This window comes from Populus euphratica, unplaced genomic scaffold (assembly GCF_000495115.2).
Source record: "Populus euphratica unplaced genomic scaffold, PopEup_1.0 scaffold127.1, whole genome shotgun sequence".
NCBI classification, from domain to species: Eukaryota; Viridiplantae; Streptophyta; class Magnoliopsida; order Malpighiales; family Salicaceae; genus Populus; species Populus euphratica.
The window spans coordinates 216,123-239,397 of record NW_011500017.1 but is presented as its reverse complement, the minus strand read 5'-3'; the positions used below and the strand labels follow the sequence as shown (position 1 = coordinate 239,397).

The following is a 23,275-nucleotide window of genomic DNA, read 5'->3' as shown; positions in this document are numbered from 1 at the left end:
CCGGGATAAACCCCCCCCCACACCCCCCCCCCCCCCACCCCAACCCAAAGTGGAGGACGAGTAGCATCAACGTCGTCTTCAGGGAAGATCATGGATCAGAAAAAGTTAAGGCCGAGCTTATCAAGAAGTAGCAAGAATGACAACCTAATCAAACTCTCAATCATTTGAATTTGTTATGATTCTTCTCATCAATAGAGCAGTTCCTTGACTTTTTTTCCTCTATAGACGCCGGCATGCCAATGTCCAGCTCAAATGAACTGTCGGTGAAAGTGTTGATAAACCTTCTACTGTAGTAACACACCTACACCATGCCATTTTAAAAGGCTACGAAAAGAGAAAAAAAATTAGAATCCTAATATTTGGGCACCTACCTTGGTGAAGATGACCTGGGAGCAGAGCTTGCTACAAATACACAACAATGGTGAGATGCATGCGTGCATGCTACACACGTGAGAGGACAAATCTTTCACTCTTCCAATTCAATTCCTAAAGTTTGCTCCTCTTAATGCTATATCTGAAATAATATAGCTCTTGGTGGTCATTTTATGGAAATGTCAAGAAGTTTACTCTGTTTTAAATCTAATCCAGCGTAAAAGGTTATCCTGCTTGCTGTTGACAAATAACAACTGCCGGACTTCTGTAAACGAGAATGGTTTCAAGGGAATCTGTTCAATGCTGGCATTTCTTACAAGTTAACAAGCCTGCCGGTCTATTGTTCTGGACCATCCTAACCATCTACTATAATACAAGTATGACGAAGAGAACACTTGGCAACTCACTAATAATAAGTGTCAAAAACATTTCCGATGGACAATGGATGGTCCGGTTTCATCGTAATCTCCCTTAGTAACATGCTGATTCTGAGGGAACACAACTTTGGCAAGTATGGCACCACCCACCCATGCAGAGTACTCCGTCAACTTATCGGGCATATATTCTGGAGGCTGTAAGGAACACAAATACGAATTTTGAAATGTTCTACATGAGAGAATATACCAAAAGAATAGAAAGCGCAAATGAACAGCAAAACCATTTCCACTACTTCCAGGAGGAAAGAATCGTCAACTGTTACTCATAAACTGGTGTGTGAAACTGTGGGAATTTAAGAAACTGTTGACGTATTCTATGATGACAAACTTATAAAGCAAATGTCTTGAAACTATACGTAAGAGAGGATATAGGTTACCATTTAATGAACTTCTAATTTGTTATTTGATCTTGTTTCATTTATTCTTTCACTAGAAATACTGGTAAACATTAACATGGAGGATATTGACCTAAAGGTAACAAAAGCAATAAATATCTCTAAACATTGTAGAAAGAGTGATTTCAATTATGATATGTGATATTTCAGTCAAAATAACCCTTCTATGAAACCTATATTATTCAAATAATTGTACTTCTAAAAAAATTTGATATACTGACAACTACCTAAAATATGTATTGCTTATGAAAACTTCACAAAGGAAATATGCAATGGGACAATGTGCAGCTTCTTCAAATAAAAAGGAAAGCATTATATGGCAATCTATGGACAGAATAAGTGAGTCAGAAAAATCCAAAGCACCTGAGGATTGTTTTGCACCAGCAAGCAGGAAAGAAGCAAAGTGCTCCCATCACTGCACTTGCTCATGTCAACCTTGCCAACAATCAGCATCCTCACATAACAGGGTGCGGTGCTCATAACGATAATTACAGTAAAGCATGCACACAATAAATGTGAAACCCAAAAGTTAAGGAAACAATCAATAAATAAAAGTCTATCTAATCATTTACCTTTACAAGTGAAGGACGAATAGCTGATGAGCACAGGCTTGCTTCTTTCTGAAACCTATCTTCAAAACCTGCAGCAGGCATCAGTGTAACAATCTATAAGCCATCCCAAGCAACAAATTCTTTCTGATCAAGAAGGAAGTGAAACAACAAAAAGAAGTCATGCTTAAACAACTTCATACAGATTTCAATAAATAAATAAAACTCACCAGGCATGGAAGTTATGCCACCACAAAGTACAGTATTTTCCAGCAGCTGGCGGTGGTTCTCAGAAGAAACAATTGAAATACTACGTGCAAGCTGCTCAACTATTCCATGAGCCTCTATTCCCAGTATAGATGGTTGAAATAAAGCCTCACCGACAGTATATTTTTCTCTTCCAATTCTAATCACCTGACAAACATTCAGAGCTGCATTGAATTACCAAATTTCATATCAAGAGTCAATCAGGAAAATTTTAATACTAGATTAACACAAACAATCCTGACCTATAAATTTATTTATTTATTCGTACAAAAGAAGAATCTCCCCTAGCACTCACTTGTCGGCCACAGTCCAAGCTCCTTTTCACCCAAAATAAGTCCCAGGAATTTTATATAATCAAGATAACAACTTGACACATAATTGATGCATAAAGACTATAAATTCAATCTTAGCACCAGAAAGCAATGTTTTGAAGCCTGCTCCTGGCTGTACCAGCCACATTGATCGAGTGGCCAATGTGCCAATTTCCCATCAAAACAGATGTCAAAGAACCATTTGATTCAAACTAACTATAGGTCAACTGGTGGTTAGAGAAGGAAATGCTACATCAACCTGGCCATTTGGGTGATGTTTGAATTACAAAAATTTTAGACAAGAAGAGAAATAATAGCTTGAACGTGGATCAAGAGGGTGAGAATAAGCCACAGAACCAATGGGTCATTAGATTACATGTTAGCTTAACTATTCCACATGTTACCTATACTTAAAAGAAAAGTTTATCAAGTCAAAGTAGCTTGCTATCATTATTAGATCATTTATTTACTTGACAATTCTGACATCGTAGCTTGAACTCAGGTTCACCCTGGTTGAACCTGATTGGGTTCCAGGCTAGTTTTTAAACCAACACCAAAACAAACCTGTCCATCAGGAAGGGTATGCTCCTCCTCATCACTTGACCTTTGGGTCTTCTCATAAGCAAGCTCGTCTTCAGCACAACATGAGTACTTTACTTTTAACATCTCAACATCAGAGGCATTAAGATTCACCAGAGGATTAGATTTACCCAGTTCTTGGGCAAGTAACTTTGTCAAATCAACACCACCAATTTCATATCTTCTCGAAGCAATGTGCTGAACAGCCCCTTCAAGTACTGGTGCAATATCTGGCAATATCGTTAAAAAACAAACAGAGATCACACCTCAAGCCAAAAAACTAACCCAATCAAGGGCACTCACTTCCCACCCAGTTATTTCTTTTTTAAGCTAATGTTCAACTGCTAATTTGAAATTGAAAATAAAAAACGAAAATAAGTGATTATCAAGTGCAAACCACCAAGCAAATTAAGCTTCACGAATCTCCGGTTCTCATCATCAAAAGTGCTGCTCCGCAGTTACATGAAGAGGGACTAATTAAGAAATAGAACATTCTTCACGCATAAGAATAAAAATAAAACTTATGCACATCGACTGCGTGCAATGATTGAAAGGGAAGATATCCAATGACAAATACTTTAGCTTAAAAAGATCGGTTTTACATACCAATCTTTCCATGACCAATATCAACAGTGCACCCAGAGATACGCCCAACTGCATAAAGAGACAACACCGCCTGCTCCGATGCATAAAATCCCGAAACATTAAATGTCTCAAACATCAATTGCACCAATTGTTCTCTCACAGCCTGTAATGTAAAAATTCAATTAGGTTTTCTGACACCATCCTCGCTAAACTCAAGCTGCTAACAAACAATGATATACGGCCGGCCAAGAATAACAAAGGAAGGCGTTAAATAACCTTGGGAGTGCAAAGCGGTTCAGTAAACAAGATTTGGCCTTCATTTCCCTCTTCCCAGTCAAGTCCATCATATAAAACATACTGCAACAAATCTTCCATTGCATCCCAATTCCTTATGTGACCTCGAACCACTGGATCGACCGTTACATCCTCAAATACTGATTCGTTATTATCACCTGATGTTCCATCTTCCACCACTCGTATCATTTGGCTCGGAATTATCTACTCGGACATTAAAATAATTTTAAATCACTTATTAAACGATAAAAAAACCTAATGGAAATGGAAACCCTAATAGAAATGAGAATTGCAAAATTATAGTTAAGAAGAAATGAAAGTAAAAAATTAGAGTAGAAATTGTAGTTGGTAGTGGTTTTGTTAGGGAAGCTTGGGTGGAGGGATGAAGGTTACCATGGGGGGAGATTGATCTGGAACTGCAGTGCCGGCCTTAAGGAGCTGACTTCCAGCGTCTATCACCGCCGCCTCCATTACGAAGCGCCTCTCGAGCTATGAGTGTTACTGGAGGTGAGAGCTCACCGTGTAGCTTCTTCTCTCTCTTTATTAGCGGGTAGTCCAATTTGAAAACTGTGCTTGCCAGTACCTGATTATTAGTCGTGTTTGGTAAAGTGTGTTCGGTTGGGCTGTGTTTTTAAAAAATATCTTTTTAATTAAAATAATATTTTTTATTATTTATATTAATACATAGTAATAATTTAAAAAACACTATAAACCTAATATTTTTTATTATTTATATTAATACATCTAAAAGTAATAATTTAAAAAACACTATAAACTATCTCATGTAAAGGTGTTAAAATCATATTTTGACTCGTAAAATTATACGATTTTACGAGTCAAAACATGTTATTTTGACTCGTAAAATTATACAATTTTATGAGTCAAAACATGCTTTGCTTGTTGAATAGTTTGGAAAAATAAAAAATAGATGAAATCACATAAAATCACGAGTTCAGGATCAATTGAACGATTTCACCAAAACGTATAAACTGAAGTAAATATTTCTCCCATGCTCCAACTGTCCGGCACTTATCAGCTGGGTAAATGCACGGTCACTCCAAATCTTCACTCCAGTCATTGCGTCAGATCGCATTTTGGGTGTTTCTTCCTTTTCATTGAATACAAATCCCTAATCTTCTTTTATATTAACCAACAGGCTACCACAAAAGCGGTGACGATCAGTCCAGTCTTCACTCCAGTGACTCAGTCATCGGTCTGGTCTTCACTTCAATCATCAGTGCTCACAGTCGTTGCTTTCTTTTCATCAATTACGGCAAGTCGACGACGATCTCCTTTCTTTCTCATCATCAATAGCTAATGGCTTCCTCTTTATCAACAGCGACAAGCTGGCAACGATCTCCTTACTTTCCCATCATCAACAGCTCACGGCTTCCTTTACATCAACAGCAGCAAGTGACATCGCTCTCCTTTTCAGCCTTCATCATCAATGACTTTCTCTTCACCATAAGTTGTTCTCCCGTATCTTCAGCTATGATTTTTTTTTAAGCATGATTTTTTTAATGTATGTTAAAATTCCTTATAATTTTATGATTTTACGATCTGAGTTTGTTTTGTATTTTTCATGCCATATCAAAATTGTGATTTTAAGAACCTTGATCTCATGCCTTTGTTTTCTTATTTATTTATTTATTAGTGCTTGGATAAATCACAAAATCTTCCCAGGATTGGAGTTTTGTCAGTTTCCCCCTTATAAACTACAATATTTGTTAAATATCCCTCAGATTTCAATTTAGCTTTCATTTTAGACCTCTGTTTAATAGTTTATCTCAGTATTTAATGATTTTGAAAGATAACTGAACAAGTTTGGGTATTACAAAAGTTAAGGGATCATTTTAAAATTGATAACTAATTATATGACGACGGTAGCACAGAATAAGAGAGAGAGTGATTGAAAAAAAATTAAAGTGGAAATTGAAGATTTAACTGTAATAAAGATTCTTGCGATTTTATTCGAAATTTGTATTTCCATAAACAGTAATTAGATACCAAATTTCAATTTGTGACAAAGTTAATCCCTTCAATAAATCTCATTGACAAGAAATGTTAAATTCGACAATTTGATCAATGACCAGAAAAGGCATATATATTTTTGTCTAGGTTATAAATTATGGATGATATGTTAAAATTTAATATGCCCATAAATAAAAATTTTGGAGTGTTTGAATAATAGATAACAATTAAATTAATGGTAGATAGTTGATGACTCAACACTTACATAACCATTTTTTTTAGTGGGATTTAACATCCAATAATAAAATTAATGATTTTTAATAATAAATTATAATAAATGAAAAAGAATATTTATTTTTATTTGTGTATGATAAATATTATAAAAATAAAAAATATAAATATTTCGCCTGATGATTTAAGAGGTATATATAACCCCTAAATTTTATCATGTTACTTGAATGAATGAATTGGAATGTTATTTTCTTTTTATGTCATTAATGAAAAATAAAATATTAATAAATATTTTTTATATAATATTAATTTTAATATAAATATGATAAACCTTTAAAAATATTTTATATATTTAGAGATAAAAAAAATAATTACTCTCACTTTTAATATTTAATATTAAGAATCATAAGAATAGATAAATAGATAAAAAAAAATAATTACTCTAACTTTTAATATTTTATATTAATAACCATAAGAATAGATAAATGAGTAAACTCATTACCCAACATAAAACTTATAATAATTATCAGTTTCAAATGAATTTAAACTTAAAATGGATTTAGATGCTCACCAAACTCTTATATATACCTGAACCTAAAAGGAATTGCATATACTTAAAACTTAATATACAACTGACCACAAAAATATTAAATTTAAAAACAAGCTAAATTCAAGTCATTTAAGCTTATTATTCTACCAAGTTCAGGTAATTAGAATTATTACCCTTTGACACTTTTACACATAAGCTTAAACAAAAATAACATATTATAAAATATTCAGATCCATCAGTTTCTAACAAATTACATCCTAATTCCTCATCAATCCGCATATCTTGTCACAACAATTAAAACAGCACGTATATTGCACAAAAAGATCCATTCTGGAATTCCTAGAGAAGCCTTTGGCATTTGCCATCAACTAAACACGTTGACAATGGTAGAAGTGAAGGGTAGAGCGGTCGAAGAAGATAGTAGCTGCCAGAGTACTGCTTAAAGTACGGATTTATATACAGCTTAGCATCTACATATGAACAGCAGCTCATTCTCATATCAGACTTACAGCTGGCATTTCCTGGCTGCTGCTTGTATAACAGTCGTATGGTTTATCAGCTTCGATATTTGAAGGCGTCTCATTAAGACGGTAATAATCCATGTCCACTGAAATGTGGGTATCAGTTCCAGAACCTTCTGCTCCAAAATCCTCGACTGCAATTAAGCTGCACTGATCGCCATTTTTAGACCCGTTATTATTGTCTTCCATAGCTGATGGAGTTTCAACTTCCAGATCAGGCATGCCAGCCAAAAGGGCTTCAAGGGGAGACTTGATACCTAAGTTTCCTTGCGAAACAAATTTCACTTCCAGGATTGGAGATTCAAAATCTACTACAGAAGAAGCTCGTGACAGTTCAACAATGTTCTGCAGAATGTCTTGTTTAGATTCTTCTTCAGTGCCTTTGGAAGCGACTAATTCATGTGAAACAGCCATTTCCTGGGTGGTAACAGAGCCATCATCAGTCTGATCTTTAGAAAACTGTTTCAGACTCTCGGTTTTCTGAAGATCAGGAATTTTGCTTATTTTATTGTCAATTTCCCCATCCTTTATGTCGTTTTCCAGGTGATACGAATCCGTGCCCACCACATCATGTGTGGCTGGTGCACCTGCATGGCCAACACAGATGTCCTGTGAATCACTTTCTCCCCCCTCGCTACGATGGCATTGCTCATCAACCCCGTTAACCATTTTTGAGGAGTTGTTATCATTAAGAGATCTCATCACATTCTCATCGCCCTCTAAAGATGTAATATTTGATACAGATGAAAGTGAATTTCCCAAGTGCTCTGTCCCATCAGATTCACAAAAACAAATGGGAGGGTCCATATTTCGTTCAGATTCAACTATAGGTGGAGTCACGTTCTCATTGGTGTTTTCTTCTTCGCTTGTAAAATCAGGAGTCTTAACTACAAGAGTTTGAGAATATTTCTGGGACTGGATTGAAGTTGAAGATAAGAATCCAGCAAGTGCATATGCTAAAGCATCATCAATTGACATAGTATGCTTTTGTTTATCCTTTGGAGATTCCTGCAATGATTCCACCGCATGATCTTCTTCCTCACCATCATAATTCGAGAACTCAGGAGCAGTAACTACCAGACCAGGTTGTAACATTGTGTCATTTACAGAAACAGGGGTGGCATCAGGGAGAACAGACGTCAGAGGAGAAAGAGAGTGGCTCCTATTTTCTTCACATGCCACATAACTGATATCACTACTACTGTTATACGAGCTGGTCTCTGGTTCACTGCATGAAAAATCAGGAGCAGATATTCTTGTGCAAGAAACCAATGCAGAGCTCTCAGTTTTCTTTGTGAGCGCATCAAGTTGCTGCTCGACTCGCTGGAGCCTCACATCAATGCTGTTAATGGGCTTCAGCATACTTTACTCAAACTTCAAAAAGAGATCCTCTATTCTGTTAACTCGAGAAACAAGCTGATCCAGAACACCTTCAAAATGATTGTGTGAAATATTAGGCTTGCTCTCTGTATTTGAAACTTGTTGGGAGATCTCATGCTGGACAGGTTTGGAAGTAGGCCCAGCTGCTTCTTGCAACCTCACTTCCTCCTGAATTTTCTTCTCAACATCAACAGGAGCAGCTGCTTCTGTCCCATTGTCCTGATAATTCTGTCTTTCACTTGTATCAATATTGGATTTATCTTCTCCTCCACCAATACCCTTTGTTTTAGACAACTGAAAAAAGGCAGGTACAAGCATGGCCATAAGTGAATTTCCAGCGGAGTTCTCCATTGGACCCGCTTGATTATCCGAATTACTTGTGTCAGCAGGATCACCAAATACATAAACTTCATCAACACAAACATAACCTTTATTCTGAAGCGAAAGCAGCCTGAGTGTAAGGGAAGTGGACGGGTTTGCATCAGTGATCTCTGCTGTAGCTTCATAAAAATCCTGAAAGTTCTATCCATCAGGCATTGAAAATTAATTAAGATAAAGCAGTAAAGAGCCAAGTGTGCTTCAGTGCTTTCATGCTTTAATCTGACTATACTTAAACACCCTCTTAATTCCCAAGTAATTTTCTGAAAATACATTATAAACTTAGAAATTCAACTTCATCTGAAAGATCCTTCTAACAAATAAATGCAGCTTTGTCAATCTTCCTACAACCATTAACAGTAAGCTATTAGGCCATCACCATCAAATTGGTAGTTCTATGCAATCTATTGGTTTGCTTCTCTTCTACCCTCCCTTAGAATTAGAGTTGTCAGTTCAGGAAGTGGTATTGTGCAGTGAGACAAAACCAAACAGCACGGGAAACCAAAAAACAAAAGAGAAGAGAAGAGAAGAAAAGAAAAACACAAACATGCAAAGAAAGGAAAGGCAAGTCCTTTCTTGACCCATTATAGGGGAGCATCACAACCCTCAATTCAAGAATTCCAGAGATAGCATCCACATCTAGTTCTGGAAAAGCAAGATAGATGGACAACCTTCTAATGATATATTCCCTGAAAAGACCTAGTCATTGAAAACACATAACATCCATGATTTTGAATTCAAAGAGTACTTTAATCACATCCAATTTCCTTGTTTTCAGTTTCTGGCTAATTCATTATACACTAAAAGATAATTGGGGGTGGGTTGCAGATTAAACCAATCCATTAGAAAGAAGAAAACCATCAAATATCAATTAAGTCTATAAAAGAGCAAGTCTCAATACCTGCGAGTTTCTTTCTGGCTTTATATCAGAATTTGATGATGAACTGTTTCTGTTGATGACCAGGGGACTATCAAGAGCTTTCACTTCAACCCAGTCATCTTCATTGGGGGATAGGCTACTACCATTTCTGAGTTTCTCTTCAGCTGATTCTTGAACAGAACTTGCATGTGCCAAAACAGCTTCTTCAACATTGGTAGCATGCAGCACTTCTTCATCTCTAGCAGCAATGCCACAGCGAACAGTACAAAGATACTCAATGCTGCTCTGCTGCTCAGGGGCACAGTATATTTCATAAACTCGAGCAGTACTTCGAACATAAACCTGCCTCACTTCATGTTTTTGTGCAAAATTTACTGCATTACAAGAAATTATTGATCATTTACGAAGAGAGGGTAAAAATGAAAATAAAATATCTTGTTCAGCTTCCAGATGATGTAAATAAGAAAATTACAAAAAATAACATTCTGTGTGACAGAAGGGATGGCAATGATGACACACCATTTCTGCATAAAGAATTTACAATTTTTGGAACTCTTATTTGATTTTTAACAACAATTATTAAATGGCCATAATCATTATTCAGCCATCTAGACAATTTTAGTCCCACCATAACACTTAGATATCATGTAAAACCAGGAAAAAAAAAAACATACTAATTATAAGCATTTGAGAATTCACAAATCAACCAAACCATTGTGGATGGAGAAAACATGTCACACGACAATACAGATGCCCATTAACTAATAGACCGAAGGGATGAAAGGATCAAATCTTTTTTAATGCCATCAACTAAACTATTCCATAAGAGCAACAAAACAAAATCCAAGAATATAATCTAAATTTTCCAACAAGTTCAAAACAGCCACCATTTTGCAAAGGGTAGACTTCACAAATACCAAAAGAAGTTTTAAGACGTCTTCACAAAAACGCACATTATAGGACCATTTCCATCTTTGCATAAAACTCGTTTTCATTTTGAGAAATTTCAGATATAAATACAAATATTTACTCTCAAACCTTAAATTCGTACACAAATTACCTTAAACACAAAAATAACACAAAACTCATCCGTAATAAATCCAGTAATTCCTCTTTGGTGTGTCAGAAACTTTGAAACTTTATATTACAAGAAAATCATATTTCGCTATTCAATATCCATTTCTACTAGAACTTCAATAAACTACTCAAAGAGTAAAACACAAGTAATTAATATGCACTTTTACTCATTGATTTTTTCTAGATTTTGAAACCTAAATAGCATTTTAAAAAACTCCCTCTTTTCTTTTTAAATCATCCTTTCTTTGCCCTTCGTTATCTTTGTGTCCAAATAGCAATCACACTAAAGAAAGATCTTCGAAAGGCAAATAGATTCAGAAAAAAATCTAGCAGATAAATAATTTAACACCTAACCGCTCTACAACAAAACTAAACTCCAATTTCTTTGAATTTCATTCAGTTTCTCAGTAACCAAACAGAAGTCACAGGCGCAAACTAAACTCATTTTCCATTATTAAATTTTAGTTCTCAATGAAAATAACCAGATTAACAATCTGCTAAAAACAGAAATCAATAAAAAAAAAAGAGTAGAGACTTACTAGTGATCTCGCAGGGAGCGGAATCGGGTGCAGGAGCGTAGAGGATAAGAGGAGATTTCGATTTAGAATCGACGGTGGAGAATTGACCCTGATCATTATTATCGTCGTGGGTGATAAGGGAAAGAGAGGACTCGAACGCGAGTGAATCGACGAGAGAGCCACTGGCGATGGTCCAGTTAGTAGCGACGGTCCGTGAAGTGTCGTGGTTCTGTGACGATTCCATTGTTGCTTGGTTAGGTAGTGAGGCTTTTTTCAGGTTTTGGTTTTTTCTGTTTTGCTGGGTGCGGTTTTTCAGAGGAGAAATGAGGGTAGCGTGTGACTGGCATGTAAATAAAGGATAGATTTTAGATTTTACTCGCGTGCTGTGAAAGCTATTTGGTTGGTTAACAATTTTTTACTGTATTTTTGGGAAGAAGAATTCTTCAATCAGAAGCCTTGATAGATTAGTATTAACAAAAATAAATATATCTCGGTAAAAGCTCATTACGATGTATCAACAATCTTTTTTCTAAAAAAATAAATAAATTATGAAAATTTTAAAAATTATTGGGACACTAATTTTCAAGTTGAATACATCGTGAAAGCTATTTATAAGTAAATTATCCAAGAACTCATTTGGGTCCAAAGGGCTTTGCAAGGCTATGTTTCAAGCTGATTCTCGAGCAATAATAGCTTTCTCATTTAAAAAACGCAGGTCATGTTTGTACTTTGTGTGTTTTACTTAGCGGCTGTCTTTACAGAAAAACATTATTATCATATATTTGGTAATGATATAAATGCATATTATTGTCTGTGGGATCCATAAATATTTACAGTTAAATCACAAGAAAACCAAAAGCAACTTTTATACTAGTTGCAAACTATGCTTATAAACACAGTAAACAGATGTGCTGAAAAAAAAAAACAAAGCACAATAAAGAGTAGTTCTCTCAAATCATCATCAATTCCCCCCCTTGATGGAACAATCATTGCTCTTCCTCTTCCCTTTACCCTTCTCTTTCTTTTTTGTTTTCTGTATTCTCTATTATTTACATTGCATGTGAACAGTGAAGAGTAGCTCACCATCGACCTCCATCATTTTCATCATCAGCCAGTGCTCTTCCCCTTCTTTTTTCTCCTTCTCCTTCATCTTCTGCATTCTTTATTATTCACATGAATAGTAGAGAGTAAATTAATTCACTGTTCGAGTTTCATGGGAATAGTGTAGAGTAGCTCACCACCAGCCTCCGTCGTTTCCACCGTCAACCACTGCTATTCCCTTTCCCTTCTTCTTCTCCTTGTCCTTCTCCTTCACCTTCTACATTCTCCACTATCCTAAGAAGAAGAACAGAAACAGAGTACAATGAAGAGCAGTTCCATCAACTTACCACTGGCCTTCTTCTTTTTCAACGCCAGCCACTACTCTTCCTCTCCCTTTCTCTTTCTCCTTCTCCTTCGTCTTCTATATGCTTCATTGTTCACATGAATAGTGGAGTGCGTCTCCACTATTCATGTCCAGATCAAGTTTAGCCTAAATCTAAATGCTTAGTGTTTTAGCCTGACCCAGTAAAAAAAATCCTAAATTTTTTCTTAAATATTGTGTTTTATTTAAAAAATTAGTATTTAACATAATTATATTAGAAAGAGATCGCATGATGATGTAGCATTTGCATAATTTAATCGCAATCTTAATTTTGTAACATCCTCAAATTATAATGTTATGAAATCTAAAACATTTCTTTACTAATATCAAGTATTTAATAATATGTCTAAGATTATAGGATTTTTTTTTAAAAAAAATTCAACAGGGTTTCCTTTGTTTTTTGATGTTACCAACTAGATTTCATTCAATCACAATACTCAAATCTTCCACTTCGATCTAGCCATCCTAGATCATATCCTATCTCATCATACAATATTTCACATAACCATACTTCATAGTGCTTTTCCAACTTTACATCATCAACAAGTAAAACATTAACTACAAACAAATATAAACTCAAATGATTTATAGTGAACTAATTATTACATTAACATGCATCCATCTTTTAAACATGCATGATTATAATTACTAAGTATTCTTTTCGAAGAGTTTACTAATATTAGTTCCTTACTCATACTTTCTAAATGTATAAATATCAAAAGCAAATATCTTTAGGATACATATATTAAAATCTACATATAATATAAATTACATATAAAGCAAAAGATATTACATTCCATAAAATAAATAGATTTAACTACAAAGCCCATATTTAACGCTCCGTATCACCTTATGAAAAACTTGTATACATAATATTAATAAGAAATAAGAAAAATAACACATTAAAAATAGTAAAGCTATTATGTTCAAAATTCTTCAAAATATATCAAATTATCTTTTATCATTGACTTACTATATATTAACATTAATAACTCATTCATAATTTATTAATCATATACTTAGAGAACCTCTACAACTAACACTCATTGCTTAATTTTTAATTTAATAACTCATAATTTTACCTCAAACCCGGCTAACCCTCTTTGATAGCCAACAATCAAACCGGTATCCATACATATTACCCAATATCCGGCTATTCTCTTTTAATAACCAATCTAACCGGTAATTTCATATGAATTACCCAATATTCGGCTATTCTTTAATAATAGTCAATATAATCGATAATTCGAATTACCCAACATTTGGTTATTCTGTATTAATAATCAATCTAATCGATAATTCAAATTACCCAACATCCGGCTATTATCTATTTATAGTCAATCTAACCGGTAATTTGTATCCCAACATTCGGCTATTCTTTAATAATAGCCAATCTAACTGGTTATTCCATACAAATTACCCAACATTTGATAATTCTATACGAATTACCCAACATCCAGTTATTCTCTATCAATAGCCAATCTACCCAACATCTGACTATTATCTAATAATAGGCAATCTAACTAGTAATTCTATACGAATTATCCAACATTCAGTTATTTTCTATCAATAGTCAATCTAACGGGTTATTCCATATGAATTACCCAATATCTTATAATTCCATAAGAATTATCCAACATCCAACTATTCTTTATCAATAGCCAATTTAACTGATAATTCCATACGAATTACCCAACATCCTAATTATAATACAAATAAGTTTTTTCTTCTATTTTTTTCATATCAATATATCATAAACAACTCATAACTAATAATGAAATTTTAAATTTTAAAAGAAAATGATGAATCATCTACCATCTGCTTGTGATCACCCAACTCCTCCTACCTGATGCCCTACTCCCGAAACAACTCCAATCTAAGTTCTCCTAACTTCTCTTCTCCTCCTAGTGTGGCTAAATTCTCTCTCTCAATTCATCTTTTCTTCACTTGATTCTTTCTTAGATTAGTGCTTTATAAGGTGAACTTTCAAGTTTACAAGGTCATTCTCTCATTTTTTTTATTTTTTTCCTTACTTTTCTCTTTTTGTCTAACGTTCTATTTTGTTCTTTCTTTTCACATTTTGTTTATGCCCAGTCGGTAGCTTATAAAAGAAAAGGAGAGCTAATTTGTTCTATTTTTTAATCACAAATAACCATTTTACACTTAATGAGTCCTTTTGCTTCTATTTGACGATCCTTATTTTTTTGCTAGCACTACCAAACTCCCTTCTTCCTAGAATTTTAACCAAATTTTACTCAATGTATTTTAAGATTTCTCATAAAATTTTAGCTTAATTTGATGATCAGATTGAAAATTCCGTCCAATAACGTAAAACTAGTCAAATTATGATTTTTCATCAAATTTCTGAATTTCTTTAAAAATTATAAAATTTTAATCCAAGTTAAGGAATCATAGTAGAATGCTTCACGTAAATTTTTAGAATTTTTTGATAACCCAATTAAGAGTTATGAATTTTTTTTGTTTTACATGAAACTGGTCAATTTTTTATTTTTCACCTAGAGGTTTTACAAATTTTGTTTCTAATGATATTTTACCTGATGTTGTTGCACGCTCAAGAAGTTTTTGTCGGATGAATTTTGTACCTGACGTGATGAAATTATAGATAGTTTAATAAAATAATAAACAATATTTTATATAAAGTATTTTTTATTTTATGATATAATAGCAGTAGTTAAATATACAATATTTCAATTAAAAATCATGAATATTAATATATATATATCATTTTTAGTTATTTTACAATCTCAATTTGAAAAGTATTTTTAACCAAACATATTAAACTATTTTTTGTTCAATTTTAATTTCAACCATAATTTTAACCAAACATATATTTTTTCAAACCAATCTCAACTAAAAGTATGTTTTATAAAACAACTTATTTCAAACTATAATCACAACAGTTACCATAATATCAAACACACTCTAATGCAATCTAAAATGTTGGATGTATGGAAGACATTATATGTTTAGTATATTTTTTAATTAAAAATATATTAAAATAATATTCTTTTTACACAAATATAAAATCATTCTAAAACAATTAAAATTTAAAAACAAATTAATTTTATTTTTAAAACAAAAAAAAATAAAAAAAACACTTTAAAAAATAAAAACTACACAAAAATAAACACTCCCTGGCAAGTACTAGTCTTGGGCAGTAAATGCAAGTCTTTATTGAACTTATTTTATAGAGCACATTAATGTGCAAATTATGCTTCTTTAGTGAGTGTGATCTAGGCAAACCAAGTTTTAAAGTGTTAAGATCCATTTTCAGATGTTAACATATTAAAATAATTTAAAAATATATAAAAAAATTCAAAAATTGACCATGTAGCACGCGTGAGCCTTTCTGAGAAGTTAACTCCACCGTTACATTACAATTGTGACGCGGTTGGTTAGATGGGGTGATCAGCCGAAAGTCGCATATTCGATTCCCCAACAATTCATACGCAATTTGAACCAGGCCCGCTCGCTTCGATCCCAGATCTATCTGGCACGTGTGAATAGGAGAGAGCTTGCACGTACTCGGCAGATTAGCTGTGTCAAGCAACCCCCCTTGTCCGATCCTAGCTGTTGGCATGGTTACACAGACCGGTGCTCCTGGGGGACCTGGCTTCGGTCCCAGCATCTGAGCAGACAGCAGCAGCTGCTGTCTTTTTTTTATGTCATGAGAAACGAGGCAGCCATGGTGATTGAGGCCATTTGCACTGTGGAGTACTGGTACTGCTATATTTGTGGATAATTTCTTTTGTTTTCAACATGGTCCAGCCAAGCTTGTTAAACTCAGGGAATCCAAATGAAAGGGAAAAAAAAAGTGGGTAATCCAGCATGTTATCCTAATACATATATTGATCAAATGTTAGTATTCCAAAATCAAAGAGCTTTGACACGTGGAATTTACCAGTATCGAAGACCAGATTCATTGTCATACATTATTAGCACATACATCCAAAGTGTCTGTATCTCAGTGTTGAGGGACAATCATAAATCTTCGACAGTCCCACAGCAACACCAAATTTATAGATACTGTTACACTGACCGATCAACCAAGTCATCCAAAAAAATGCAATTGCTGAGTAAGCTTAATATGGGATATAACGAGGTATAAATGACGCCTATGTGTTAAGACTAAGCATATACTACTACCTCCTCTTCTCTGGTTTCATACGGTGGTGGAAGCAATCCCTGTACATTAGCAAAAAGATCTTTACGACCAGATGGTAGCTCCGCAACATGTGAATCCAAGACAGTATCAGGAATCGCTACTAGGGTTTCCTCGAAAAAGGATTTGACTGTCTGAAATGTCAAAGTAGTTTTAACAACATCAGTCAACAATCGGTTAATGATTGTCTTGTGCTCAACAGACAGGACATGGTAGAATGAAATGAGTATCCACAAATATTAGGATAATACTATAACCATATTCAAATGAAAAAAACAATGATCATAACTTATTCATTACCCATTAGATTTGGATTTTGAATAACCATATTCAAATAATCAAGACTTCAAATATCCATTCAAATTCAATGCTCATCCTTTTTTTTTCTTTTTTCAAAAGACTTAATTGAATAAATAATTTTGAACTTTCTTTAGAATCACTAATTTTAATAAATGATGTTAGCTATACGTAGCAAAAATCTTATTAACATATAAACACATCATTAATAATATCCAAATAAGTTGAAAAACAATAAAAAATATTTTAAAACATATCCAATCATACCATAACCAAATAAAATTTTTTCAATATGATACTAAGAGGAAATTAGGTTTTGTGACAATTTGGTATGATAGGACTCACAGACATTAGAACACAGCAAAACTAAGTAGGTTATCACAATTGTCTTACCGTGATATTCTTCATCTGGAAAGCAGCATCAGCTTTGCGCTTCCACAAATTGTTTCCAGGCTCGGAATAGAAAAAACCAAATAAAGGCTGCAGCACATTAACACTTCTCAAATATATTGATTGGAAAAAAATGAATTAAATCCAAACCAAACAACAGAGTGATGTGGACCAGTTTGCATTCTTATCCGGCGGGACTGGAAAATGAATTAAATCCAAACCAAACAACAGACAAATTTCAAGACATGACATGTGATTGGAAAAAAAAAAAAAAAAAAAGACTACCCCAACAACTTGTCTGCTTAAACAGACAAATTTCAAGACATGACATGTGAATGGAAAAAAAAAAAAGTCCTACCCCAACAACTTGTCTGCTTGTCCTTTTCTTACAACTAAATGCAATCAGGACAGAATCCGAATTTCTCATAGCCATGCAGATGATGACAAAAAGCAGCACTCTCCCTATACTCTTCAACAAGTAGACATGAAAAAAAAAAATATAATAAAAATATTGTTCATCACTATATAGTATAGATGTCTGACCATTCATCCCTGACAAAAAGCAAGGCAACAGAGAACGTTTTATGAGATGTAGCTTTGTCCTTCAATGAAGATATTCAGTTATTTTCAGAATAATGGTTGCTTACATGTAATTGGTTAAATTATCTAATGTACCTTTATCAGGTCCCGTATATTAGGTCTACTATTCCCATATGTTCCCAGAACAGCATCCCCGTATATTTGATATTGTTCAAGGACCTAAAAATCAATAAAGCCATGAATTGAAGTTAATAGGATAAAAAATAAATTCAGAAGATGTGTCCCTGTGGAAGGCCATATTTGCTCTCGAACCTGACGACGTGTAAGACCACTGCTTGGTGCACCATAAATTGCAGTATCAACATGTGCCAGAGTATTCCAGAGGCTGATAAATTAGATTAATGATCAGGGAAGAACAACATAATTGAGAAAGAGGGCTGCATAAAAATCAACCATGCCCCTAACTACAAGAAGTGCATAAAAAACTCATTATACATACTTATTGTAGGCAGCACGCCCAACCATTACACCATGTGCACCTTCCCTTAATGCTGCATTTACCTATCAATTGAGATGTCCAATGGAAATAGGGAAACATGGAATCAACAAAACAATTTGTCATGTCATGAGGGATCATAGGCAATATAAGAATAGTGATAACAAAATAAACCTTTAAAAGCATTTCAAAAGCAACAATCTGAATGTAAACAGAAGCTGAATTATACAAGGAGAAAACAAGACCTCACCTCATCAACACAATTTATGCCTCCATTTATTGTAAATCTTAAGTCAGGAAAATCCCGTAAGAGGGCGTAATAGTACTCATATCTGCATCAATATGACAATCAAAACACAAACTGAAGCATATCATTATTTGATCTAAGGATGCTTAGTAATTAAGGAGAAAATAAATTGTAGAATAGCAGCCCAGTGTTATGATTACTAAATAAATATAAATATTCTGAATCTTCCAGAGAATTACGTAAACATTCAATCACAAACTAAATTTTTTCAGCCCATACATACTTGAGGGGAGGAATCCTTCGATTGTCAGCTGGGCTAATGCCATTGAGCAAAGCCTTCCGTGAATGTATAATAAAATGCTTAGTCGGAGATAGAGAAGAAACCTTATAGATAAAATCACCTGAAAGGGGATATTAACATAAAGGTCAAGATACAGTGCCAGAAATTGTAGCACAAAATGTCAGGGAGCAATTAGCCCTTAATATTCAACACAGATAATCCCTTCTGAACCCCACCAAACAAAGGTGCAAATCAGAACCAAAATGACAACATAAGCAACAAAGGGGTACATGAGGGCACCAAATGTGATCAACATTTTCATCAGTCAAGCGATACTTTAATATACAAGTTAAGCAAGGAAGCTGTTAGGGGTAGAATTAGCAAACTATTTCTGAATACATGCTCTTCACTCACTGGTATAGCCAAAAAAAAAAATTCAACAGGATCATATTTATCTCTCTAGAATAAAATTACTTCAGATTGTAGCGATTTTGGAGATCAAAACTCATAAAAAAAAAATTAATCTGAAAGGAAATATTTAAATAAAAAATAAATAAATAGAGCACAAAAAAAGAAAAGGAGATTTTAATTAGTTATCCTGTGACTTTTTTTTTTTTGGGAAACTTATATATAGACAGTGTGAGATATCTTCTTTATAAAACGCAATAACACACTTAGCAGATGGGATATACTTTTAAGATTTGGAATTAGAAAAGGATTTCTTTTTTATTTTAATTTTTAAAAAGAATGTGCTGATTTTATGCTTCCAGAGCAAGCTAAAATGCTTGGAAATAGAAGTAAAAAAATGGTGAGTCCTTGTTTAATAGTAGTGGAATTTAATTGATATCTTAGGAAAACTACTAAAATGATTCCATATAATTTAGTTTTGTGATATTTTCAGAAGGTCGTTCTGTACATCTTCAAAAACTTTAATTGCCAACATATAACACAATATATCTTTATAGATTTTTCTTACTTTTTGGGGGTCAATTGAACCCCTCATCATATACTGGCCTCACCCAAATCAGCAGATTTTTTAAAAGTGTGAGACTTTCCTTTGATGTCCATGCCCCAAATTGTAGCGAAAACTTTTCTCAATGATTCTATCATTTTTGCTAACCCAATTAAGCAGGAATACAGTGGCTGAGATGATGGGCCTCTGATACAATATCCAATTTCTAAAAAGTGGCCAGTAATTACCATAATGATGAAATACATCCAAAGAGCATAAAAACATAAGCATAATAATTTTGAAACTTTGAAGCAAGTAGCAAAAGGCCATGCGATAAACCATGATGAGGAACAACAGAGAACACTTATTCCGTCAGCTTTGAAGGGACAACATTTTAAGTTACATAATAATCTAATTTCTTTTCCCTTGAAGAGACATAAAATGCATATAAAGGGTCCTTACAGAGCTCATTATAAGAATCATGATCGTCTAAACCAATTCGGCACTTAACACTAACAGGGACATCTGTGTTGGCAGCAATAACTGACATAGCTTCACCGACAAACTTTCCTTGTAAATACCAAACAATCTATGAGAACTTATTGAATATTAAAAAGAAAATAAAATACATCATCTAGCCCAGAGATTCGTCAATTTAATTGGCATAGTTAACAAACCTTTGGATCAAGCATAAGACGGACGCCAAAGCACCCATGTCCAGCTACCTTGGGACTAGGACAACCACAACTAGTAATTTTGGAGGGAAACAAGGTGTTGTCTCAGTTTATCCCCAAAAAAAATATAAAGAATAAAAAGAAACATAAAGAAAAGGAGGGAATTCTACTAACTTCAAGTTAATTTCATCATATCCATAAGAATTGGCAAGTCGAGTTGCTTTTGCGATGTTGTCCAAATTATTCCCACCAATTTGCAACACAATTGGATGCTGTTCGGGAGAAAACGCCAAAAATCTGTCCTGAGCATTATGAACAAGAAATACAGAGTTATTTTTTTTTTTTTCTGCAAAGAACTAATCAATAAGCCAAAACATTCACAGCGGAGATAGGCATAGCATATTCTTTCACAAGACACCAAAGATAAGACTATTTTTGACGGATGGTGCAGGTAAGCTGATACAATTCAAATTGAATTCTTAGGAGAAGGTAATAAAAAAAAGTACAACCCATTGACAGATTATATGAATTGTTTGGTTTCAGCACATATTCATCATAGAAATGCACACAGACGGCCTTTTATATGACATCATTGGAACCAGCTATGTAATTACTAACACAATGAAAGATCTAAAGTACTAAAAACATTATATTAAAACAACTCTGCTTCTCAACCTTGATAGCCATAAGAAACTCCCTATCTCAAGTTCTTGAAAATGCTAGTTGGTCTACTAATCCAGATGGATTCAAACTCTCTGCAAACTAGCACTCAATCACTAACTGATAAAAAATTAATCAATTTTCATTCTTAATCTTTCACTCATATACCAAATCTCCTTGTTGATGGACAATTGTTTCAGCAGCAAGCATCTCCGTATAAAGCCATGCATGTTTTGATATTATGCGTGCAACAGTCCTATAATGATTATCGGTCCAGTCCATCATTGGAGCAACACTGCAAATATAACCAGCCAAAATCAATTAAAAGAAAAATTCATCCTATCAACTCAACCAGAACAAACAAACAAAAAAGTAAAATTAAAATTGATGGATACGCACCTAAATAGAGGAGGGCAATATTGTTCGACACCCATCTTGGTGTGAGTTTCTATGTTACGTAACTGATGTTTATTAGCAAGAACAGAAAGCGTTCTTCTTGAATTGGTTGAATTGTTGATATATAAATCTAATGCTGAAAATCGGACGCTGTTTTTTGAGAATAACAGGATGAAAAGGAGTAAATGAAGAAATCAAAGAATACCCAGAAAACTTCACCATCTCTTTCTCTCTTTAATCAGAGAAAGCTTGCTCCTTTGAGGAAGCTTGCTCCTTTTAGGTGCCTATATCCATATTAAATAGAAACTGCATCATCATATATATTAGATCATACGCATCAAACAAGCTGTTATGCTCTGCAACTACTTTCCCTACGGAGAAATTAAACTTATCACATTACTTCATTCAAGCCTAAATGATAAATTTTTCCTTTTCTACTTAAATTTTAGTTCTTTAGGGGCTACATAGTGATGAAATGATTTGAAATAACTCTAAGACCTGAGCTCGGGATTTGTACCATTAGACTAAATTCCAGTTGGAGCTAAGTTTTATAGTGAATGTAAAAGAATGAACTGTTTTTGGTGCCAACAAATCAATGAAAGAAGATAAAGTACTCTCTAACAGGCATTTAATCAAACAGAAGAGGGGCAAAGCGTCAAGACAAAGAAACACCAACATGCATTAAGAAAACAGTTGAATAAATAAACATGTCATATATTGATGGGAAACTAATAGAGATATTAGGGTTTACATTAGAGGAATATATCGGCCACCGAGACTGTAGAGCTGGCTCCGGCGTCGTCCTTCGCGGCAAGAAAGAGTGGTTTTATGCTGCAAGGTAGCGTGGATTCTGTTTGCACACGCTATCAGTTTAGTTTATCTTCGAAAATAGAGCACCAAAGATAAAGTATTCTGAATCCTTTTGGGCTGGGCTTTCCAAGTTAGTTGTCCAGAAAAATCATTAATTTAGACGCCAAAAATAGTGCTTAATTCCTAACATCTTACTTAATATTTTTATAATTTTCTTCTCATTTAATCAATTATATTTTAGTTTGGAAATTAAGGGAAAAAATAATTAAAAAATGATGATAATAAAAAAACCCACTGTGTGTTATATTCTGTTGGAATTATCATTTAGCTAATTTTTTTATGATTTCTCATGTTGAAAAAAATGATTTATGCTACGTTTATATATATTTAAATTTTGTACTCTTGTAGTATTTGTTTTCGCCATCTATTATGGGGCATGGACCAGCAACCTTATCCCCTTCCAGCCCACGACACCCAACCAACGGACATGAGTGCACGATATAGAACATGCCAAAATACCATGCTTGTCTATTTTTATGAGCGCTTGTAGTGGTAACTAGAAATATGTCCCATGATACATCATCTAACCAAAAAAAATTATATGTATAATATTAATAATAATATTAAATTTAC

The 23,275-nt window shown here is 34.0% G+C and overlaps 3 protein-coding genes and 1 long non-coding RNA gene across 7 annotated transcripts; 1 reads left to right on the top strand and 3 right to left on the bottom strand.

Moving 5' to 3' along the window:
• Positions 1–515: 515 nt before the first annotated feature.
• LOC105141744 (actin-related protein 7-like) lies at positions 516–4,396 on the bottom strand. The gene is made up of 7 exons (XM_011049087.1): positions 4,182–4,396; positions 3,771–3,992; positions 3,516–3,657; positions 2,895–3,139; positions 1,983–2,166; positions 1,777–1,844; positions 516–944 (listed from the first exon to the last, which is right to left on the bottom strand). Exons 1-7 carry the CDS (start codon positions 4,257–4,259, stop codon positions 792–794), a joined length of 1,092 nt encoding a protein of 363 aa, XP_011047389.1. The 5' UTR covers positions 4,260–4,396; the 3' UTR covers positions 516–791.
• Positions 4,397–6,737: 2,341 nt separating this feature from the next.
• Positions 6,738–11,646, bottom strand: LOC105141743 (40S ribosomal protein S27). The gene is given in 3 exon segments (XM_011049086.1): positions 6,738–8,963; positions 9,721–10,073; positions 11,316–11,646. Coding segments are annotated over 3 exon segments (2,505 nt in total). The 5' UTR covers positions 11,539–11,646; the 3' UTR covers positions 6,738–7,034.
• A 4,957-nt stretch (positions 11,647–16,603) lies between these two features.
• LOC105141742 (tRNA-dihydrouridine(47) synthase [NAD(P)(+)]-like) lies at positions 16,604–22,760 on the bottom strand. Of its 4 annotated transcripts, XM_011049085.1 has the most exons (14): positions 22,584–22,760; positions 21,836–22,116; positions 21,605–21,731; positions 20,951–21,078; positions 20,780–20,849; positions 20,565–20,667; positions 19,154–19,271; positions 18,874–18,955; positions 18,627–18,688; positions 18,440–18,512; positions 18,263–18,346; positions 18,131–18,189; positions 17,591–17,677; positions 16,604–17,034 (listed from the first exon to the last, which is right to left on the bottom strand). In XM_011049085.1, the coding sequence occupies exons 2-13, from the start codon at positions 21,868–21,870 to the stop codon at positions 17,602–17,604; spliced, it is 1,017 nt and encodes a 338-aa protein (XP_011047387.1). In that variant the 5' UTR covers positions 21,871–22,116; positions 22,584–22,760; the 3' UTR covers positions 16,604–17,034; positions 17,591–17,601. The 4 variants fall into 4 exon arrangements, with proteins under 4 accessions (XP_011047387.1, XP_011047384.1, XP_011047383.1 ...); XM_011049082.1 differs by lacking the exon at positions 18,131–18,189 and having other exon boundaries at positions 21,836–22,138; positions 22,584–22,736; XM_011049081.1 differs by lacking the exon at positions 18,131–18,189 and having other exon boundaries at positions 22,584–22,736.
• On the top strand, positions 17,683–18,074 carry LOC105141741 (uncharacterized). The gene is made up of 2 exons (XR_845443.1): positions 17,683–17,832; positions 17,912–18,074. It is a non-coding gene; the product is annotated as an uncharacterized LOC105141741 (long non-coding RNA).
• Positions 22,761–23,275: the final 515 nt, after the last annotated feature.

Excerpts from the sequence above, each read along its gene's own strand:
- LOC105141744 (XM_011049087.1), bottom strand. The coding sequence starts at position 4,259 with ATGGAGGCGGCGGTGATAGACGCTGGAAGTCAGCTCCTTAAGGCCGGC. Across the intron at positions 3,993-4,181 it reads CAGATCAATCTCCCCCCATG|ATAATTCCGAGCCAAATGAT; the intron begins GTAACCTTCATC and ends ATGTCCGAGTAG. Across the intron at positions 3,658-3,770 it reads AACCGCTTTGCACTCCCAAG|GCTGTGAGAGAACAATTGGT; the intron begins GTTATTTAACGC and ends TTTACATTACAG.
- LOC105141742 (XM_011049082.1), bottom strand. The coding sequence starts at position 21,870 with ATGGGTGTCGAACAATATTGCCCTCCTCTATTTAG. Across the intron at positions 21,732-21,835 it reads TATTGCCCTCCTCTATTTAG|TGTTGCTCCAATGATGGACT; the intron begins GTGCGTATCCAT and ends TTATATTTGCAG. Across the intron at positions 18,513-18,626 it reads GGGCGTGCTGCCTACAATAA|CCTCTGGAATACTCTGGCAC; the intron begins GTATGTATAATG and ends CTAATTTATCAG.